This window comes from Macrotis lagotis, chromosome 1 (genome assembly GCF_037893015.1).
Source record: "Macrotis lagotis isolate mMagLag1 chromosome 1, bilby.v1.9.chrom.fasta, whole genome shotgun sequence".
Taxonomy (NCBI): Eukaryota; Metazoa; Chordata; class Mammalia; order Peramelemorphia; family Peramelidae; genus Macrotis; species Macrotis lagotis.
The window spans coordinates 669,554,301-669,574,202 of NC_133658.1; the positions used below are offsets into that span (position 1 = coordinate 669,554,301).

The window sequence follows — 19,902 nt, forward strand, 5'->3', positions numbered from 1 at the left end:
TTATTATCCACATTTTACATATGAAGAGATTAAGGCTGAGAAGTGTCCAGAATCCACCAAGTAGCAAATATGCTTTTTTAAAAAAAATTATTTTATTTTATTTTTAATTTGTGAAATGAAATAAATATTTTCATGCATCATAACAAAGGGATAATTGCAGATGAACCTGTAAATATATTATGTACACATTTCTAGTCCTTCTAAATATATAATAAAGTTACCAAGTCAATTTCTTTTTGCTTCTTTCTTTCCTCCCTCCTCCTAGTGATAGCTACCATTAGACATACATTTACACACACACACAAATTATTTATATATATATAAATATATATATATATATACTATGTATATGTACATAAATATATATATACACAAATCATTCTATATACACATTTATTTTTATTATATGTGTATTATACTATAGTTAATTTCGGCATTTACGATAATCAAAATGATTTATTCACTCAGAACATAAAAAAGTTAAGAATTCAAAGGAAAATATTAAAAGAAGTATGAACAAAGAAGGTTCAACCATGCCACATTTCAAATGATATTACAAAGTGGTCATTCTAAAATTTGATACTGGTTGGAAATTGAAAAATTGATCAGTAGAACACATTAGCTACAACACTAACAGAAGCAAATGTATCAATAATAATAATAATAATAATAATAATAATAATAATAAATGATAAACCCCAAGACTTCAGCTACTGGGATAAGGATTCACTATTTGACAAAAACTGATGAGGAAATTGGACAGTGTTTGGAGCAAAATTAATATAAAATCATTTTGTATCAATATAATAAAATTTGTTTCAAATATTTTAATAAATTGATAAAGAATTCAGATTATATATATGATATATATGTAAATATATATTATAATATATCAACCACACTGAAGAAATAACTTTGAAAGCTGTAAGAATTAAGATCAATGGCATGATCATACACACCTCCAGGGGACTGATAATGGGACATTCTACCTCAGAAGTGAGAGAATTGATTATGAAGATGCAAAATGATTACCTGGCTGAGATGAGGACCCAGTTGAGAAAGTAACAGACTTGGCATTTCCTGATCTACACATGGATTGAATCCCCAACTCTTTCTCTAATAGCAAGTATTAATATCAAGGAGTATTGATTTTTTAATCTTCCCATCCCTAGTGATCAGCATTGGTGGAATTAGGTCCTTACCTAATGTCAATTCCATTGAAATCATATTCACCAAACCCTAGAATCTACTGAAGTCATATGCACATAGTAGCAATTTTTAAAATTTTGAATTGAAATAAGAGCCAGAGTTTGACCCTGTCTCTTGACTTCATTTTTCCTACTATACCAGATTGACTTCCATAAATCTCAAATTAAAATTCACTGATCCCCCTCTCCCTTCAATGGTATCAAATTCTCTAAATCAGGAAAAGCAACTAGACACTTGCTGATACTCAGAACTAATAATGTTTGCTACTATTTATTTGGGGTAGCTAGGTGTTACAGTGGATTGAGGGCCAGACCTAGATTCAGGAAGATGCATGACTCCCTTTTCTCAGTTTCCTTAGCTATAAAATGACCTAGAAAAGTAATGGTAAACCCCTTCATCATCTCTGCCAAGGAAAGTCTAAATGGGTTACAAAGAATCAGACATGACTGAAAATGACTGAACAATAATAACTAAATGCTTATTTAGTTATTTCTCTGAAGTGAACATTTTCAAACAAATCTTTTAAACTGTCAAAATCACTGTTGTCTGCCTAGAAAATGGAGAAACTTGCATGGACTCTCTGAGGAACAATACAATCAAAGCATTAATGTTATCTAATGAAAATTATCAAAGAAAAAGTGTTAACTAACATTTTCATTTACATTCCTCCTGGAACACTACATTGAAGGGTGTTGAAATTTAAAAATGCATAGACAAAGAGTGAGGATCAATCCTCTAAACAGCTTTTTATGGGACATCTATCTCAACTTGTGAAAGTCTTAGCTCATAATGGTTTCATTCTTTTATCTTTTTGATGATAATAGAATTGCTATTTAAAAATGAACTTGTATGCCCCTATATCCTTCAACTTCATTTTATATCTCCTTTGTCTTACCCTTGAATCCAAGGAGAGTCTACTTTTTTCCTTCTTAAGCACGTTACACTTAATTCAGAAATTTTATTTTTTTTAAATACAAGCATCCAGTGTCCCATTTTGCAACTTAAATCTGCACTTCATTGCAGCACTGAGGTGACAGCTTGTCACCTAACATCACCTTCACAACAAAATTGGTTTAAATAACTCAAGAAGCCACATGAAGGAACTGCTGAAGTGAAACTTGTCAGAATTCTGGGTATTTTCCTTTTGTGGTATGTTCCATGTCATTCATCATCTAGAAAATAGGATTAGAAAATAGCTAATAAGAACAGCACAAATGAAATGAGGATGAGAAAATGAATATATAAAGATCGGAAAAAAAATCAGAATACCTTGAAAATGAGAGCCAACATTAGAATTAAAAAAAAACTCGAAGATTGGGGGGAAAGTGGAGGAAATAGACAAAATTTAAGTTAAACAGAAAAAATAGCATAAAATGAAATAGCAAAAATAGTAAAAAAGTTTGAAATTAGAAATCAGTAATTAATATGCACACCATTTTCTCTTCTTTAATGAGAGCTGAAAAATGTTAACTAATTTTTATTGACTCTCAGGAATAATCTAAACCATAAAACATGCAAAAACAATCAACTGAATTCAAGTGATCATCATTTCAGTATTTTGGGTTATCTGAAGTGTTGTTATAGAAGGGTCAATAGACAACATTTCTAGAGAATTGGTTTCTAGTTGAGTTTTCCCAAAAACTAATTTACAACCTTAAAAAAAATATATCAAAACATGGGACAGCTAGGTGGCGCAGTGCATAGAGTACCGACCCTGGGGTCAGGAGGAACTGAGTTCAAATATGACCTCAGACACTTAATAATTGCCTAGCCATGTGACTGTGAGCAAGTCACTTACCCCCATTGTTACAAAAAAAACCCCAACAAAATCAAAATAAAAACAAAGGAAAAACAATTTTCATTTCTCTAGTTCTCAGTTTCTCAAATGTAAGATGAAAAGATTGGACTAAAGACCTTTCTGAGATTCCTTGATTGCTATAAGAGACATACTGATTGTACAATATAATTGAATATATTCTACATTGTATTTTGATATATATGTGAAAGAAAACTGAAATGTTTTGCTAAAATTATATGTGTAAGAATATTTAAAGATAGAATTAAATTGACTATGACTTGTTTACCTAGCATAAAAGCATGTACTGTGGACTTTTGATTTATTAAACATTTTAATTGAATATACATATAAAATATATAAATATATACATATATAAATATAACATACGTTTCAGAAATAATCACCAAGATGAAGAAAGAGCACATGCTCATTGTCATCCTCTTACTGCTGAATCAGTCTCTGGCTGCTAACTCTGAAGATGAAGATGATCAAGAAGATATTACAGGTAAAATTTTTATCTATATCAAGTTACTTAATATTTTTTTTTATTATCAAGTTCTAACTATTTACTCTTATTTAGTACATTCTTATTCCACTGCAGTAACAATGATATTCTGGTTCAATTTTGCCCATATCCATGGTACAAAGAAAATGACTTCTCAATTATGTTTCCTTTATTCAGTTTACCAATAAACTAATCCAAAATTCAAAGTCTGAGTTTGTGGAAGCCTAGCAGCTCTTTATTGGTCCTATAGTAACCTTCTATTAGGGCAGCTAGGTAATGCAGTAGATAAAGTGCTAGTCCTGGAGTCAAGAAGATTCATTTTCCTGAGTTCAAATATGACCTCAGACCTTTACCAATTGCGGTAAAGTATGGGTAAGTCATTTAACCCTGTTTTCCTCAGTTCCTCATCTGTAGAATGATCTAGAAAAGGCAATGACAAATCTCTCCAGTTTCTTTGTGAAGAAAACTCCAAACAAAGTCATAAGAGTCAGATTTGACTGAAACAACTCAATAATAATAACAAATTATGGACAATGTATAGCCAGGTGGCACAGAGGATAAAGGATGGGTCTGTAGTCAGGAAGACTCATCTTCAAGAATTAATTCAAATCTAACCTCACACAACTTTGTGACCCTGAGGCAAATCACAGGTTTGCCTCAGTTCAACATCTATAAAATGAGCTAGAGAAGGGAATGGAGAACTACTCTAGCATATTTGCTGAGAAAACACCAAAAGGAGGTCATCAATGTTTGGACATGACTGAACAACTGAGCATATTGTGAACAATTTAAAGGATAGTCTTAATAAGTGACAATTCAGTAAAGAATTGTGCTTGAAGAAGGGAAGACTCCAGTAAGATTCATTTCATACCAAGTCCTTGGATTCTGGGCAAGTCATACAATCTCTGTGTGCCTCTGTAGCCTATATGTGCCTCAGGGAATTTTCTAAGAATTTTCTACTAAGCAATTATCAAAAGAACTCAAGTGATAAGTCATTGTTATTTAAACAAGACTTTCCTCATTGAGGAAGAGAATGATTACAGATCTCTTTGCCTGTATTGGGGTTATCTAAAGCTTAGGAAGGAGAACTTCTCTTTTTCTTCTGACTTCTGATTTCTTTAGCTGCTTTCAAAAGTCTTTGTCTACTTTTAGGAAGACTAAGAAAAACTTATTACCACTTCACATGCCCTCTCTGGCACACCAAAATCAGAAGCAAACCGAAAACTCTATTTGCCCAAACTTTCACTAATTCTTCACTTATGTAGGTGAAAAAGTTGAGAGACATTTCTTTTTAATGAGGGTAATCTTTGGCAAATTCCATGGTTTGAACCCAGAGTTAAATATATACATATGAAAGGTAAGGAAGAAATCTTATTGTATATACAAAGAACCTTAGGAGAATTTTGTTGTTTTTTTATGTTCAAAAAACCCACTTGATTCAAATTTATCTAAGTATATGAGGAACTTTGGGAGTTAATATTGCCCTGGATATAGAAGTATCATGAGAGATTATTATAGCTATAAATATTTATTCAAAAGTCACTGTAATATAAAGTTATTAGAAAATATTACATTCAAGGGGAAGCTAGGTACATGGATAGAGCACCAACCTTGGAGTCAGGAGGACCTGAGTTCAAATGTGATCTCAGATACTTAACAATTACCTATATGACCTTGGGCAAGTCATTTAACCTCATTGCCTTGCAAAAAAGAAAAGAAAAGAGCACATTCAGAGCTAGAGTGGATTAGAGAAGTCATAATGTCTAAACTTTTCATTTCACCATAAAAGGAATTGAGATCAATGATGGGAGGTAAGCATGACAAGCTTTGTGCAAAGAGCATGGAATGCTGAGCAGAAGAACCTAATTTAAATTAGATTCAGTTTCTCAGTCTTTCATTTTACTGTGTGACTTTCAGGCTAGACACTAAATCACCCTGATTTTCAAATTCCCCTCTGCAATATGAAAGAATTCCCTTAAATGATTTTTAATGTTCTGTTTAGCTCTAGATTCTATAATTATCAATGTGTATGCTTTAATTTTAGGATAGACATTAATCAGTAAACATTTATTAAAAGATTCCAGACATTGTACTGGATACTAGATCTACAAAAACAGAACTCCTTTCCTCAAGTAACTTAGATTAGAAGAATGATGAGGTTTTTATTAATATTATATATATATATATATATATATACATAATATATATATTAAACTACTTTGCTACTTTATAAATGGATGTGTTTTTGCTTTAAAAAGGAGTAAAAACTGCAGGGTTACCCTTTTGATTACAATTAAACTTATGACATAATCTTCTATAGAGTACCTCATGCCTGTGGTACTATACTACCACCTCGTGGCCATGTACCAAAATAGCAGGTCCAAATAATTTCAAGAAATGATATAGTAAAAATATTTATGTGGTAAAAATTAATTTGGGATGTCGCAAAGCTTCTGCAATGAATAAAAATCAAACAGAAATTTCCACTAAAATATCATGCAGCATTTTTCTTTTGAACATCTCTAATGAACTTATGTATTATTATAAATTTTAGCAATCTGTACATGCTATCTTATTTACTTTCTAAAAATGAAAGTTCCATGCAGGAAGAAAATGTTTTATCTCCAGATCCCCACCTCAAACCCTAGGACCTAGCTCAATGCTTTACACACAACTTGATCCAAGTCCCTTTTACAATGCTTTTAAATGTAGAGGTACTCTATATATGTGTATGTGATATGTAAGAACACATGCATATGTATGTGTATGCATAACTTTACATATGTGTATATATCAATTTTTATTTAAATGCCAAGGATAAAGAGCTATTGTTTCTCACTAAGAAATATATATGCATAAATATATATGTATGTGCATATATATAGTACGAAATATTTTATACAATTTTATACATTTTTTATTTATATAATTTATACAATTTTTACCCATGAAAATGTTTGACAAAGTTTAGGATAAAATATTTATAGCATAGGGTGGCTAGGTGGCACAATGGATAGAACACCAGCCCTGGAGTCAGGAGGACCTGAGTTCAAATTCGGCCTCAGACATTTAATAATTACCTAGCTGTGTGGCCTTGGGCAAGCCACTTAGCCCCATTGCCTTGCAAAAAAAAAAAAAAAACTTAAAAAATATTTATAGTATTAGAAAAGATAAAGGAGAGTCAGATCATATAGGGGATGGAAAAAAAATCTTATTTAATACATTAGGTTAATTTTGTTGAATCTACAAATAATCTTTGGAGCACTTGGATTTTTCTGTGGCCAAAATACCACATAATTCATATTTACCAATGTATATGGAGAATCTTGGGAGTTGGTAATTCCCTAGATATAAGGATCATGTGAGACTATTATAGATATAATTATTTATATAAATAAAAATTCACTGTAGTATAAAATTATTAGAAAATTGTACTTTCAGAGCTAGAGTGGACTAGAGAAATCATAATGTCTAAACTTTTCATTTCACCATGAAAGGAAATGAGATCAAAAGAATTTAAATGATTTTTTAAAGATTCTACAATGTAAACACAGTGCAATACTCAACCGTTACTATCCCAGCTTCAGAAATAAGATAAGGGTCTTTCACCAACACTGATTCTGGACACAACTTTGTATTTGCTGGATTTTTGTCTTGGACTTTAAATTGAATCTCAGTATTCTATGAATTTTTTTAAATATCCATTAAGTCATAAATGGAGAGTGCAAATCTTTGGCCTGAAAAAGCTTTCAGGAATGTTTGGATAGGAAGTATTTATTTAAATTGCTGCAAATGAAAGGGGAAATTGGCTCTGTGTCAATTGCCAGCTGCTTTGCCATATCGACAATATATTTAGCTAAGCAAAATATATGCAAGAATCATCTAAAAGCTCAAAGGCACTTACTTTATTGACAGACTTTAAAAACATGTATAACTATATAAATAGAGGATTATATGAAATCCAAGGAAATTTAAGGAAAATTACATCTTATTTTGAAAGTTATTTTAGAGCTAAGAGGATATTTTGTTGCCTACTCCAAAGCAAGTTTTAAGAGTGTCAAGGTCATCCCTCTTGCTAAAGTGAGGGTATTCTTTATTACTAGTGTCAGTATGTGTTTCCCATGTAGATACATTTATTCACATGGTTCTGTCTAGGTGACTGACAAGGAGGCTCAAATACATAACTTTAAATTCCCATTTAGTCATCCTATTCCAAGGGAAACTTTGATTCCTATCCACTTGACTACCTCAACCAATATTGTTAGTCTACTGGAAATAAATTTTAGTTTCAAGCTTCTCGCCTGATCATTATCCCTTAACATGGAAAGAGTGTTCCATGATATAGAACCAAGGTATTGACTCCTATAAAATACTAGTCCTATGAAGATTATCACAAATAGTGAATATTTTTCTAAACAGATATCATAAAGAAATCAGAAAAGTTGTAAATGTTAGGCTACAACAGACATTACACAGAAAAAATGAGGTCTTCTACTGAAATTAAGATTCACTCAATCAAAAAAATTTACCCAAGGAAAAGTTGTCTGAAATATCTAGCAGTGTAAATCAGGGATAAGGAGAAGATTTAATGCCATATCCTCTACATGTAAGCTTCTTCCCAACATCTCTCTCTCCTTTCAAGCATCTCCCCCTAAAGAGATACTTGAATTATGTATATACTCTTTGAAAGCTGTAAACTTGGAGAAATATGCTTCCTTTTTTCCCAAGCTTATATGAACTCCAGCCTCCATTCAAGCATAGAACTCTGATTAATTCTCTGCCAGTGATAGTCTTACACAAATAGTGGAGTCTCAGTACACTAGAAATGATGTATTTATTCCTACACACACACACACACACACACACACACACACACACACACACACACACACAAACACAATTTTGTACCTAAAACAAAAATCAGTGTTCTAAAGCTCAAGTAATTATTTATTTTAGAATAAAAAATTTCCAATGTATGTGTTTCAATTAACAATATGGATTAGTTCTTTTTTTCCTGCATTCTCTTGAATTTTACAAGCTATTAGTTAGTTATTTTTTTATTTATCCTTCTAAATACTTCTGCCCCCAAAATTCAAAATAAAACTAAAAAATCATGAAAATAATGAAAAGAGAGAGGAATATTTTTAAATGATGAGAAAATTAGAAATAAACATCTGAAACTGGATGACAATGAGTAAGAAAAATTATGCAAAATTAGATATTGAATAGATATATACAGTTCCCAGGTGTGTGTATATATATATATATATATATATATACCAACTTATAACTATACATTTCTGCCTGTCTTTTACCATTATTAATTATCCTTATTAAAATTTACTTAGATTTGCACATTGTTTTAAGAGTCTACTACTATCATCAGCTAAGACTGAAACCATAAATAAATGGAAAATAGTATTCAATTTTGACCATGACTACTATTTGCTTAGCCTTCATTTGTATTGGAAATGGGTATTTAATTTAAAGAAATATTGAAATTTCCTTTTTGAAAGGTGTACCTTAGAGACTAATAATGACAATGACATGTACACATCACTTTTAGCATTTTACATCTTTTATCTCATTTTATGCCCTCTAAAAACCTGGGAGGCTGTTATTGGTAATATGATGATATTACAGATAAGGCAATAGTTCATAGAGGTTAAGTGATATCCATTGTCATCCAGAGTTATAACCAGAGCTAGAAAATATCAGAGGCAGACCTTGAATACAGAATTGTTGACTCTAAGATCTGTCTCATCTACAACTTGTGAAACATCTACAACTTAGTGAAACATTTTAAATAACATGTAACTATAATAAATAATGTGGAAAGAATGTGGTGCTCAATTTTTCCCCCCATTTTATGACAGATTCAATGGTACGATATTGTGACAAAATTGAGAAAGGCTCTGCAACTAAAGAGATTGCATTGGGATTTTACTGAAGGAATAGTGTAGTTAATTTTGAAGAATATGAGAATTCAAACTAATGGTTTTATAATACCTGTAGACATAATTACTGAAAGTCAAGTTTTCTCCTTTTCTTGCTATTCTCATGATTATGTTTGACATCCAAAATAAAGAACTATCAAACACAGTAGAATAGACCAAGTCTATTAAATAAGTTGTTTTCATATAAAGGGATGATATTTATTATAATAAAAGTCATTCTTGTATGTCTAGGGTTCCAAAACAAAGATGAAGAGAGGTGAAGAAAGGTACAGAGTTGCTCAATGCTACAAACATGAATCATATATAAGATAGGTAGCTTATTCTAACACAAAAAGAAATGTCAAATAGTTAATTATAGTTAAACATGAGTCATTGAAACAACTTATGACAACAGTTGACTGGAAATCTTGTTTCTAGATACTTAAGAATAGTTCATATTAATTAAGAATTAATCATTATATTATTAATTATAAAATTAATTATTATATTAAATAAGAATATTAAGAATGCTTAATATTTTTAAGAATATTAGTTTATAGAACTGCTATTTAGTCATTTTAAATTTCATTCATCTGGTCATTGTCTGATCAAGAAACATGCTTGGTTCAATCATCTTTCCAAGGTGGACCTTTCCAAATCATAAGTGTCCCTGCTCCAGGGATACCATTGTTATGACCTTGCTTGACCTTTAGATATTTCAGAGCTCATAAAGTACCATTGGATACATTTGCAGATGCTATTCATTGACCTGTGCTTAGGAAAGAATAAACAAAAATTGCAAAGGCATCCAGAGCTACAAGTCCAAATGACTGAGGGAATATTTGATCCAAAGTAAAGAATAACTGACTTTCTCTACTTCTCACTCAGATCATATCATACTACTGTGACCCAATCTACTCTTAAAAAATCCACAGAATCATCAATTCTTCTGCCTCAGCAACCAGTTTAGAGGGCTTTTCCCCATTTCTCACTGTCACAAGTAAGTCTCCAAAGTTCTCACATGGATGACTATGATATATATTAGACTATGTCATATAAAGTAAATTCCACATCATTTTTCTGTTATTCTGTTACTTTCCTATTTTTCATCATTCTTTAAGTCTTTATCAGCAGGATACATATTGGTCCCTACCTCTTTCCTTTGAAGAACCTGAAAATGTCTAACAAAAATTCAAAGAAATTTGAAGATCATCTCAGGTTAGATCCATTGAAAACCATAAATCCTGCTCTCTGTTATTTAAAAAAATTTGTTTGGTGGACCCAAGATAGCAGACCTGCTATCTCTCCCCCAAATCTCTCCAAAAACCTTTAAATAATGGCTTCAAACAAATCATAGGGCAGCATATCTCAGAAAAAAGATAAAGTAAAACAATTGTATAGCCCAGGACAACTTAAAAGGTAAAATAGGAAAGTCAGCAGGGAGACACAATCAATGGCAGTACTGTGGATTTCCAGACCTCTCAACCCCCAGTGGCCAAAGGCAACTTAGAAGGTCAGCAGGAAAGATCTTCTACACCATGTTGAGATTGGATGACAGTCATTGCAAGCCATGCTGGCACATTTCTGACCCCCAGCAAATCAGGAATGGACCTTGGAAGTCACTAGATCTACAGTGCCAGTGACTGTTTCTGGAGCACTCAGCTCACAAAAGGTTAAGGGGGTCAAGCAACTGGTCAGGACTTTATAGAGGTATCTTTACTAGCACTGAATTAGGACAGTTGTTTTGTCCAAATTCAGATCCAGGTCAAAGTCCTGGTGGCGGTCCTAGGGCAAGAAGGATCACTAGCATACCAGAGCTTGCAGTCCCAGAGAAGCAGGGACCCTCCTCAAGAGTTCCAAGGCAGAAAAAAATGTTTGTGGTCACTCACAGAACAGAGCAAAGATCAGGAGAGTAGTAAGCACCTCTCCTTAGATCATACCACCTTAGAAGGTGAAAACTTACAGGTCCCTAGAAGTATCTCTGAAAACAGCTGCACAAAACCCTTGAAGCTTGGAACAGTGCACTCTCCACCATGGAAGCAGAGCCCTATACTTTAACAGAACTAAAAGTTGAGTAATAGGCTTGGAAAATGGGCAAACAGAAAAAAAAAAATTTGAACATAGAAAGTGACTATGGTGATGAGGAAAATCAAAATACCCACTTGGAAGAAAACAAAGTCAAAGCTCTTAACCTAAAGTCTCTAAGAAAAATATGAATTGACCTCAGACCATAGAAGGGCTCAAAAAGGATTTGGAAAATCAAGTAAGAGAAGTAGAAGAAAAATTGGAAGGTGAAAAAGAAGACAATCATGAAAAATGAGTCAACATCTTGGAAAAGGAGATACAAAAAATACTGTAGAAAAAACACCTTCTAAAACAGATTAGGATAAACGGTAATAGAGGTACAAAAAGTCAATAATGTGAAAGATGCCTGAAAAAGCAGACTCAATCAAAAAGAAAAGAAGGTACAAAAGTTCATTGAAAAAAATGCTTCCTTAAAAATTAGAATTGAGCAAATGGAAAGTGATGACTTTATGAGAAATTAAGAAAAAGTAAAACAAAGCCAAGTATGACAAAATAGAAAAGTGAAATATCTCATTGGGATAAAAAAACTGACCTGGAAAAATAGATCTAGAAGAGATAACTTAAAAATTATTGAACTATCTCAAAGTCATGATCAAAAAATGAACCTAGACATTATCTTTCAAAATACTGGCAAGGAAAACTTCCCTGATGTTCTAGATATTCCCCAGAGGGGAAAATAAAAATTGAATCTGCGGATCACCTCTTGAAAGATATCTCAAAATGAAAAACTCCCAAGAATATCATAGTCAAATTCCAGAGCTCCCAGATCAGGAGAAAATATAGCAAGCACATAGAAAATAAGAAATTCAAGTACTGTGGAGCCACAATCAAGATAACACAGCTTTAAAAATGACAAAATTGTCAATTATCAGCTCAAGTCATCAAATATTGATTAATTCCGTCTTGTGAGAAGGACATGTTTCATTATAAGTATGTCTATTTAAATTAGTATCAATGCAAAGGATATTATTAAAAAAAACTTGGAATGACTTACATTAACTGCTGTAAAGTGAAATGAAGAGAAAAAGGATAACTTTCTTTATAGTAACAGTACTGTATGATGAACAATTGAATGACTTAGTTATTTTCAACAATAAAATGATCCAAAATAATTCTGAAAGACTTACAATGAAAAATGTTATCTACTTCCAGAGAAAGAAAAAAAATGAGTCTGAAGGCAGATCAAAGCATACTTTTTCTTTATTCTTGTGTGTTTTTAAATCTATTTTATTTCACAACCTGACTAATGTGAAAATAAGATTTTTGTAAGGGAGGAAGAAAAAGAAAATTTGAAACAAAAAATTAAATAAATTATAGAACTGTAATTAGGGAAAATAAATATTTTTTTAAAAGAACACAAATATGAAGTTTACAAAAGATACTAGAAGTGACTGAGAAAATATTGTCAAACAAAATTTCATGCTGTTATTTTTTTCTTCCTTCATTTTTTCAAGAGATGTATTTACCACCACCAAAACTTTTACGTTCAAGTTGTACCTACAAAGCTGATGAAGGACCATGTAAAGCCATGCTCAAGAGGTTTTTCTACAATTTTTACACTCAACGCTGTGAAGAATTTATATATGGAGGATGTGAAGGCAATGAAAACCGATTTGAAAGTCTGGAAGACTGCCAGAAACAGTGTTTAGCAGGTGAGTTCCTTGAAAAGAATATATCATTGGTTCATGAGATTATAATTTACAGGTAAAAGGAAATACAGAAATAGTGAGATCAACCTGTTCATTTTTTAAACCATTCCTGATGTTCCAAGAATCTTTATAATTCAATGTCAGTTTCCAATCATATCCTTTTTTCTATAAAAGGGGAAAACAAATATGCATTAATATAGCCTTTTTATTACTGAAACACTGATAGTGATATTTTCAACAAAAGTCCTTTATCTTGGAATAATGGATGGGGAAAATGAATTTGCTGAGTCAAATAATGTGTCTACAATATTGTGCCAATAAAAGCAGGGGTGTGTTTAGCTATCAAACATTCCTGGCACTGTGTGATCTGACTTGAGAGCACAATGTGGGTCTCCCATACTACCACAGGCATTTTCTTGGCTTCCAGAAAAGGGGCTCCTTCATTCCCATTCTAGGACTTTTAGAAGATATCTTTTAAGACCATATTAGAAGACTGCGGGAGCAGAAGAATGAATGGAGAAAACTGAGGAAAAAAAATCTTAGAGATTTGCAGACACAAAACTTCTGACCTCTGAGATTTAGAAGTTGATTTATAAGAACTGAATGGGCATAAACATTTTATTTTACATAGTACATATTTTCCTTCCCTTTCAAATAATGGAAATGAGAAATGCCACTAATGCATATATTCAATTTAAACTTTATTTCTGATATTGTTAATGCCTAACATGACTTTCATGGTTCAACTATTCATTTTTCACTTCATTCAGATTTTCATGCCAAGGTGAATTTCTATATCAAAATGAACATTTCTTTAGTCTTCAGATTCTTGGCTAGATGCCTCACTGTCTTATTCTTTACACTTCTCTTTTAGTGTTTTCATTTAGCAGCTTGCTTCTTTTCCTTTTTCCTGTTTGTTTTTTGCAAAACAATGAGGTTAAGTTACTTGCCCAAGGTCTCACAGCCAAGGAAACATTAAATGTCTGAGGTCAGATTTGAACTCAGATCCTCCTGACTTCAGAACCAGTGGTCTATCCACTGCACCACCTAGCTGCTCCTGCCTGCTTTATTTCCATAGATTTGTATTGCTCTGCGATAAACCATTTTTTCCTCCCTAACTTTGCCATTACACAAAAAAGATATTTGTTTTTTCTTTGAACTTAGTACAAATATTATAATTTAGTTAATCACTGGTAAATCACCATGAACAAATCACAAAAATATTAATATTTAAAGCTTATCATACCTCCTCATATAATTAAAATTAACTGAATATCACAAGTTTTTATTAATCATACACTATGTGTTATGCATAGGGATTTAAGCATAAAAGAAAATATATCCAACCCTCATGGAGTTTATAATTCTTTGGAAAAAAACAGCATACAAAATATATAGAAAAATATATCATTTAATTTTTCTAAGAAGGATACAGGACTAATATGAAGGATAGTTTGATAACAATAGCACACAGACTCTAGAGGGCACAATAGAAGGGCACCGAAGAGTACAATAAGAACAATGAAAAAGTCGAGTTTCATGACTTGATGTGAGGGTAGAGGAATTGGGGGTCAGAAAGGTAAAATTGTTTTAGTTAGCCTATACCTCAAATCACAAGGATTTTGAGTAGAGTAACCAGCAAAACAGTGGAATGCATCTTCCAAGAACAAAGGTAATAAATATAGGATTATCAGTCCTTATCAGTGACTGAAAATAAATGGTAAGCATATAAAGAATCGGAAGAGCAGATATCTAGTTCCTATACCTGACTGATGGTTAAGGCAAAGACTGGTAGAATCAATGCTGGGTCTAACCTAGTTATAAAAGAGTGAAGCATGACTGAGGTATTTATTTCTGACAAGGTCAGCTCTTTCCCATCCCTCTGTTGTTGAGTAGATCATTTTTCATGTATATGCATGAAATTGTTCATTCTATCCTAAATTCCTTCAAACACTCTCATCTTGTACAAATGTCTATATCTTCCAAGTACTAGGGCAATATTATAGGATAAAACAATCTTTCAGGAAAAAAAAATATTCTATTTTGATGTTTAGGGAATTAATGTTCCAGATAGTATAACTAGAAAATTACACAGTAATTAGAACTTGGAATATAAAATGTGTTTTATTTTCTCTCCAACTGGAACCATCTGAACAAGGTATAGTACTGAAAAAATGAATTTATGTAATGTTTACAAAATTAAATTATTATAAAAGCAAGGGATAAATTTTTCTTATGTTTTCTTATCCACAGTATCTTTCATAGAATAGATATTAACAAGTACTTATTGGATTAACTGGGATGTAATTCTTTTGAAGTTACAGATTATATTTACATCTTCCTCTTGTCCTGGTTCATAAGTATCTTTCAACAGGAACACACAATAACCCCAGTAACATTATAGTAAACTTTATCACCTAAATGAGCACAAAACAAATGGGCCTTTTTTGTTCACCTTTTCTTTTTCATAAAATGAAGTTTAAAAGAAGCGGTACAAATATCAAAACAATGTAAATATATTCTATAGACAATAAATGTGAATACCTAAGAGAAATAGGTTTTTGTTTCTAACTATGACTCCCCTCAAAACATTTAATCTTCTTTGTATTTTGTGTTGTCTTACCTATATTGATATTAAAATATTTATTTTAATGATGATAAATATTAAATTGGATTTCCAACATCCTATAAATTTCTCACGCAAAAGGTATGTTTATAATATTTATTTGCCCAGAAAAATACTAAAAAAATGATTAAGAATATAGCTTTTTGGTGCTCAACTGAAAATTCTGTATGTATTTGGATATCAGATATAAAATATGAAGGTTCATTTCTGGATCCTTTTATCTTTTCTTTTTCTATATTCTCCTTGGTAATTTTATTCTCTGCACATCCCTCTCCTTTCCTATTTGTTAAAATATCAATTCTAAAAAGAAAATTCATGAATCTAAATAGGCATTCTAATTCTTAGCTTATTACTTAAAATTCTCCTCAATCTTTCTCTAATATACCTTTCCAGACAGTTTCCATTATTCCTCATTATACACTCTAGTCAAATTGGACTTTTAATGTTCTTGAACTCAACTTGACATCCCTAGAAGGGTTGTATGCATTCATCCATTTACATAAGTCTAAACTATATTCTTTCTTCATCTTGATTTCTCAGACTTGATAATTTTTCAAAGCTCAAATCAGGTGCCATCCTGATTTTGAGACCTTCACTTATCTCCAGCCCACCATTTGACATGCTCAAATATCATTAAATCACTCTGTTTGACTTTCTTTAACACCTTCATGCCTTACCTGGTATGATTTTTTTTTTCTCCTATGTATTTGTTGTCTCTGAGCCACCTCCCATTTTCTACTATAAGCTATTTGATGAAAGAAGAAACTTTTTTTCTTAATTTTATAGATTTAGTTTTTAGATTACAAACATGTATACATTATTCCAACTTCATGAATAAACTCCTACAAAAATGGAAGATAAATTAAATAAATCTAATAATATTCTCTACATTTCATATCTATAGTGTGTCGATTTCCCTATTTGTAACAAAAATCCATAAATATATATCATACATATTAGATTGTTATTGTTGTTCAGTTGTATCTGACTTTTCATGACCTCATAAACTATAGCAGGTCTTTATTATCCATAAGGTTCTCTTGGAAAAGATACTGAAACACTGTCATTTTCTTCTCTTGGTTTAAAGAAAACAGGGGTTAAGAGATTTGCCCAGGGTCACACAGACAATGAATGTCTAAGGCCTGATTTTAACTTAGATCTTCTTGACTCCAGGTCCAACTCTCTAACCACAAAGCCATTTACCTTCCTCCAAACATTGTGTACATACATTAAAAATTCATAATATATTCTATATAATCCATCCACCCACGCACACATATATTATACATGAAGAGATTCCATATACATATACTTATACATATATCTATATGTATGTTTATGCCTTCTTTCAATTTTAATATATGTATGGTAGAAGTTAAGACATTTATCTTCCTAAAACATATTTATATTTAATACGAATCTGTGTGATATGTCCCCATGCAATTTTACTGTCTAGACAACCTCAGTGTGCTCTCTGCCCATTCTCTGGAGGGACTTATTTTCCTTCTTCAATTGTTAGAAGTAGCTACTTCTTCCAAATTATGAAGTTTTTCATCTTTCTTTTAACTTTGAAGAGTTAAAACCTAAACGATTAGATTATTATCACAGTAGATTAGTAGATTACTATCACAGCTCTTTTACAGCCATGTTATCCTTTCTTGGTATAATGGGCATAGAAGATGGCTAGGTATACAATGGTATTATTTTCACTATTCCTTACCATCATGGCAGTGCATAAATGACAGCAGATTGTTTGAAAGCAAACATAAGTATGAACCATCACTTTATCTAGGGCACACATTATACACTAGTTCTGTTCTTTTAATTATTTGGGGGAGCAGGGAGAGACTAGATTTGTGATTACTTTGGTTTCAAAAACTCTTGGTAAGAAAGTTTTCTTGTCCAGTATACAATAATAACCATTCTTATAACCATTCTTAGAGAGTTGCCTGAAGAAACTGAGAGGTTAAATTACTTGTTCTTGATCACACAACTACTATGTAACAGAGACAATATATTTTACTCAAATTTTCTTAATCCCAATCCAACCACCTAGTTACTGTCCAGTATTTCTTGAAGAGTGTTCCATGAGCACATTTGCTTTACTCTGCCCTTGGTAGGAAGTTCTCTAATATACGCCCATTTAAAAAAATAATTTCTGGTTTTTAGTTTTAAATAAATTATTTGTCATGTAGGGGAATGGTGACTTTATCAGTATGTTTTACTATTACAATGTTTTCTAAGGTTATTTTTTTTAAAAAAAAGGATAAGTGTTATATTTTGTCAAGTGTTATATAAAACAAGAGTAAGAGTTATATTTTGTCAAAGCATTTTTCTGAATCTATTGATATACTCACAAGGTTGTTCTTGTCTTTGTTAATATAATCTATTATGGGGGGCGGCTAGGTGGCACAGTGAATAGAGCACCGGCATTGGAGTCAGGAGTACCTGTGTTCAAATCCAACCTCAGACACTTAATAATGACCTAGCTGTGTGGCCTTGGACAAGCCACTTAACCCCATTGCCTTGAAAAAAAAATCTAAAAAAAAATATAATCTATTATGTTGGTGCTTTCCTAATTGCATTCCTGGTGCAACCTGATCATAGTGTGTAATTTTTTTTGATATATTTCTGTAGGGTCTTTACTCAGAATTTATTTAAAAAAAAATTTTCATTAGGAACATTTGAGGCTCTGTGGCTGAAGTTTCAAGACCATATTAACACAATAGAAGATATTTCATAATATATTTTCCTAATTTTATATTTTATATAATATTGGAATTTATACACTTTACATAATATTGGTTCTCTGTTTTCAGAAATCATGACTTTCAGAAAGAAATCTATAAGTTTTTCAGTTCTTCCAGGGTAGTATGATCTAAGGAGAGGGGTATTTACTACTTTCCTGCCCTGTTCTCTGGTTTGTGAGTGACCACAATATATAAATATATTTGTATAACATGATATGATAATATGATATAATAGAATATTATATAATATGGCATGACATAGCATGATATAGTATGATATGACATGTTATATAATATGATTGATATAATATGATATAAATATGATGTAATAATAAATATGATATAACATAATGATATGATATGGTATGGTATGGCATGGCATGGCATGGCATGATATGATATGATATAATTTTTCTTTGAATGTTTTATGGAATATGATAGTGAATTGTATATGATTTTTTTTCTTTTGAGAGTTGACTTATAGCTAAAATTTACTTACCCTTATATTTGGGCTGTTTATATTCTCTAAAATTTTTGTCCTGTTTATTTTAACTATTTTATATTTTTATGTATATTTATTTATTTAGGATGTTGATTGTATTGGAACATAATTGAGTGAAATATTTTCTAATACTTCACTTCATTTGCTATGAATGCCTTTTCATTTTTGACACTTTGCCTTCATTTTTCTAAAGCAAATTTTTTTTCTATTTTTTTCTTTGTATCTAGTTTTTTTTTTTTTGATCCTGACTTTCAGAGAGTCTAACAATTTTTAATGGATCTCTTCTAGATCTATTTTCCAGGTCAATTATTTTTCTAGTAAGATATTTCATGTTTTCTTCAAGTTTTGGGGTTTGTTTTTATTGTTTCTTAATTTCTCAAAAAGTAATTAGCATCTCAAACCATAGATACTAAGAGGGTTGAAGGAGATTACAAGGATCTCTTTGCTAACATTGGAGTAAGACTCTATGGCTTTGCCCATAGTCACATCCTGGGTGATAGTCCAAGGTCAAGGAGGAGAGCTAGCACAGGAGAGTTTATAGCTGCTGGAGAGTTGGGTCCTTGGTCACAGTTTCAGAGCAGAAAAGAATGCAGAAAAGAATGTCTTTTTTCGTTCAGTTCTATTTTTTGAAGAAATTATGTTCTTCCATACACTTTTTTAACCTCCTTTTCTGTTTGACCAATTCTGTTTTTTAAGGCATGCTTCTCCCCACTGGCTTTGGCACATCTTTTACCATTTAGGCCAGTCTTTTTTAAGATGTTATTTTCTTTTTTTTTCTCTTTTTGTTTAGGTTTTTGCAAGGCAAACGGGGTTAAGTGGCTTGCCCAAAGCCACACAGTTAG

The 19,902-nt window shown here is 31.7% G+C and overlaps 1 protein-coding gene across 4 annotated transcripts in view; it reads left to right on the forward strand.

Annotated features, from left to right (window-relative positions):
- The window catches only part of TFPI (tissue factor pathway inhibitor), an 87,582-nt gene that overhangs the window by 35,462 nt on the left and 32,218 nt on the right, over positions 1–19,902 (forward strand). For all 4 annotated transcript variants that reach the window (XM_074215535.1, XM_074215534.1, XM_074215537.1 and 1 more), the window contains 2 exons: positions 3,402–3,512; positions 12,988–13,185. In XM_074215535.1, the coding sequence (XP_074071636.1) occupies positions 3,416–3,512; positions 12,988–13,185 (295 nt within the window). In that variant the 5' untranslated portion in view covers positions 3,402–3,415. The remainder of the gene's footprint in view (positions 1–3,401; positions 3,513–12,987; positions 13,186–19,902) is intronic.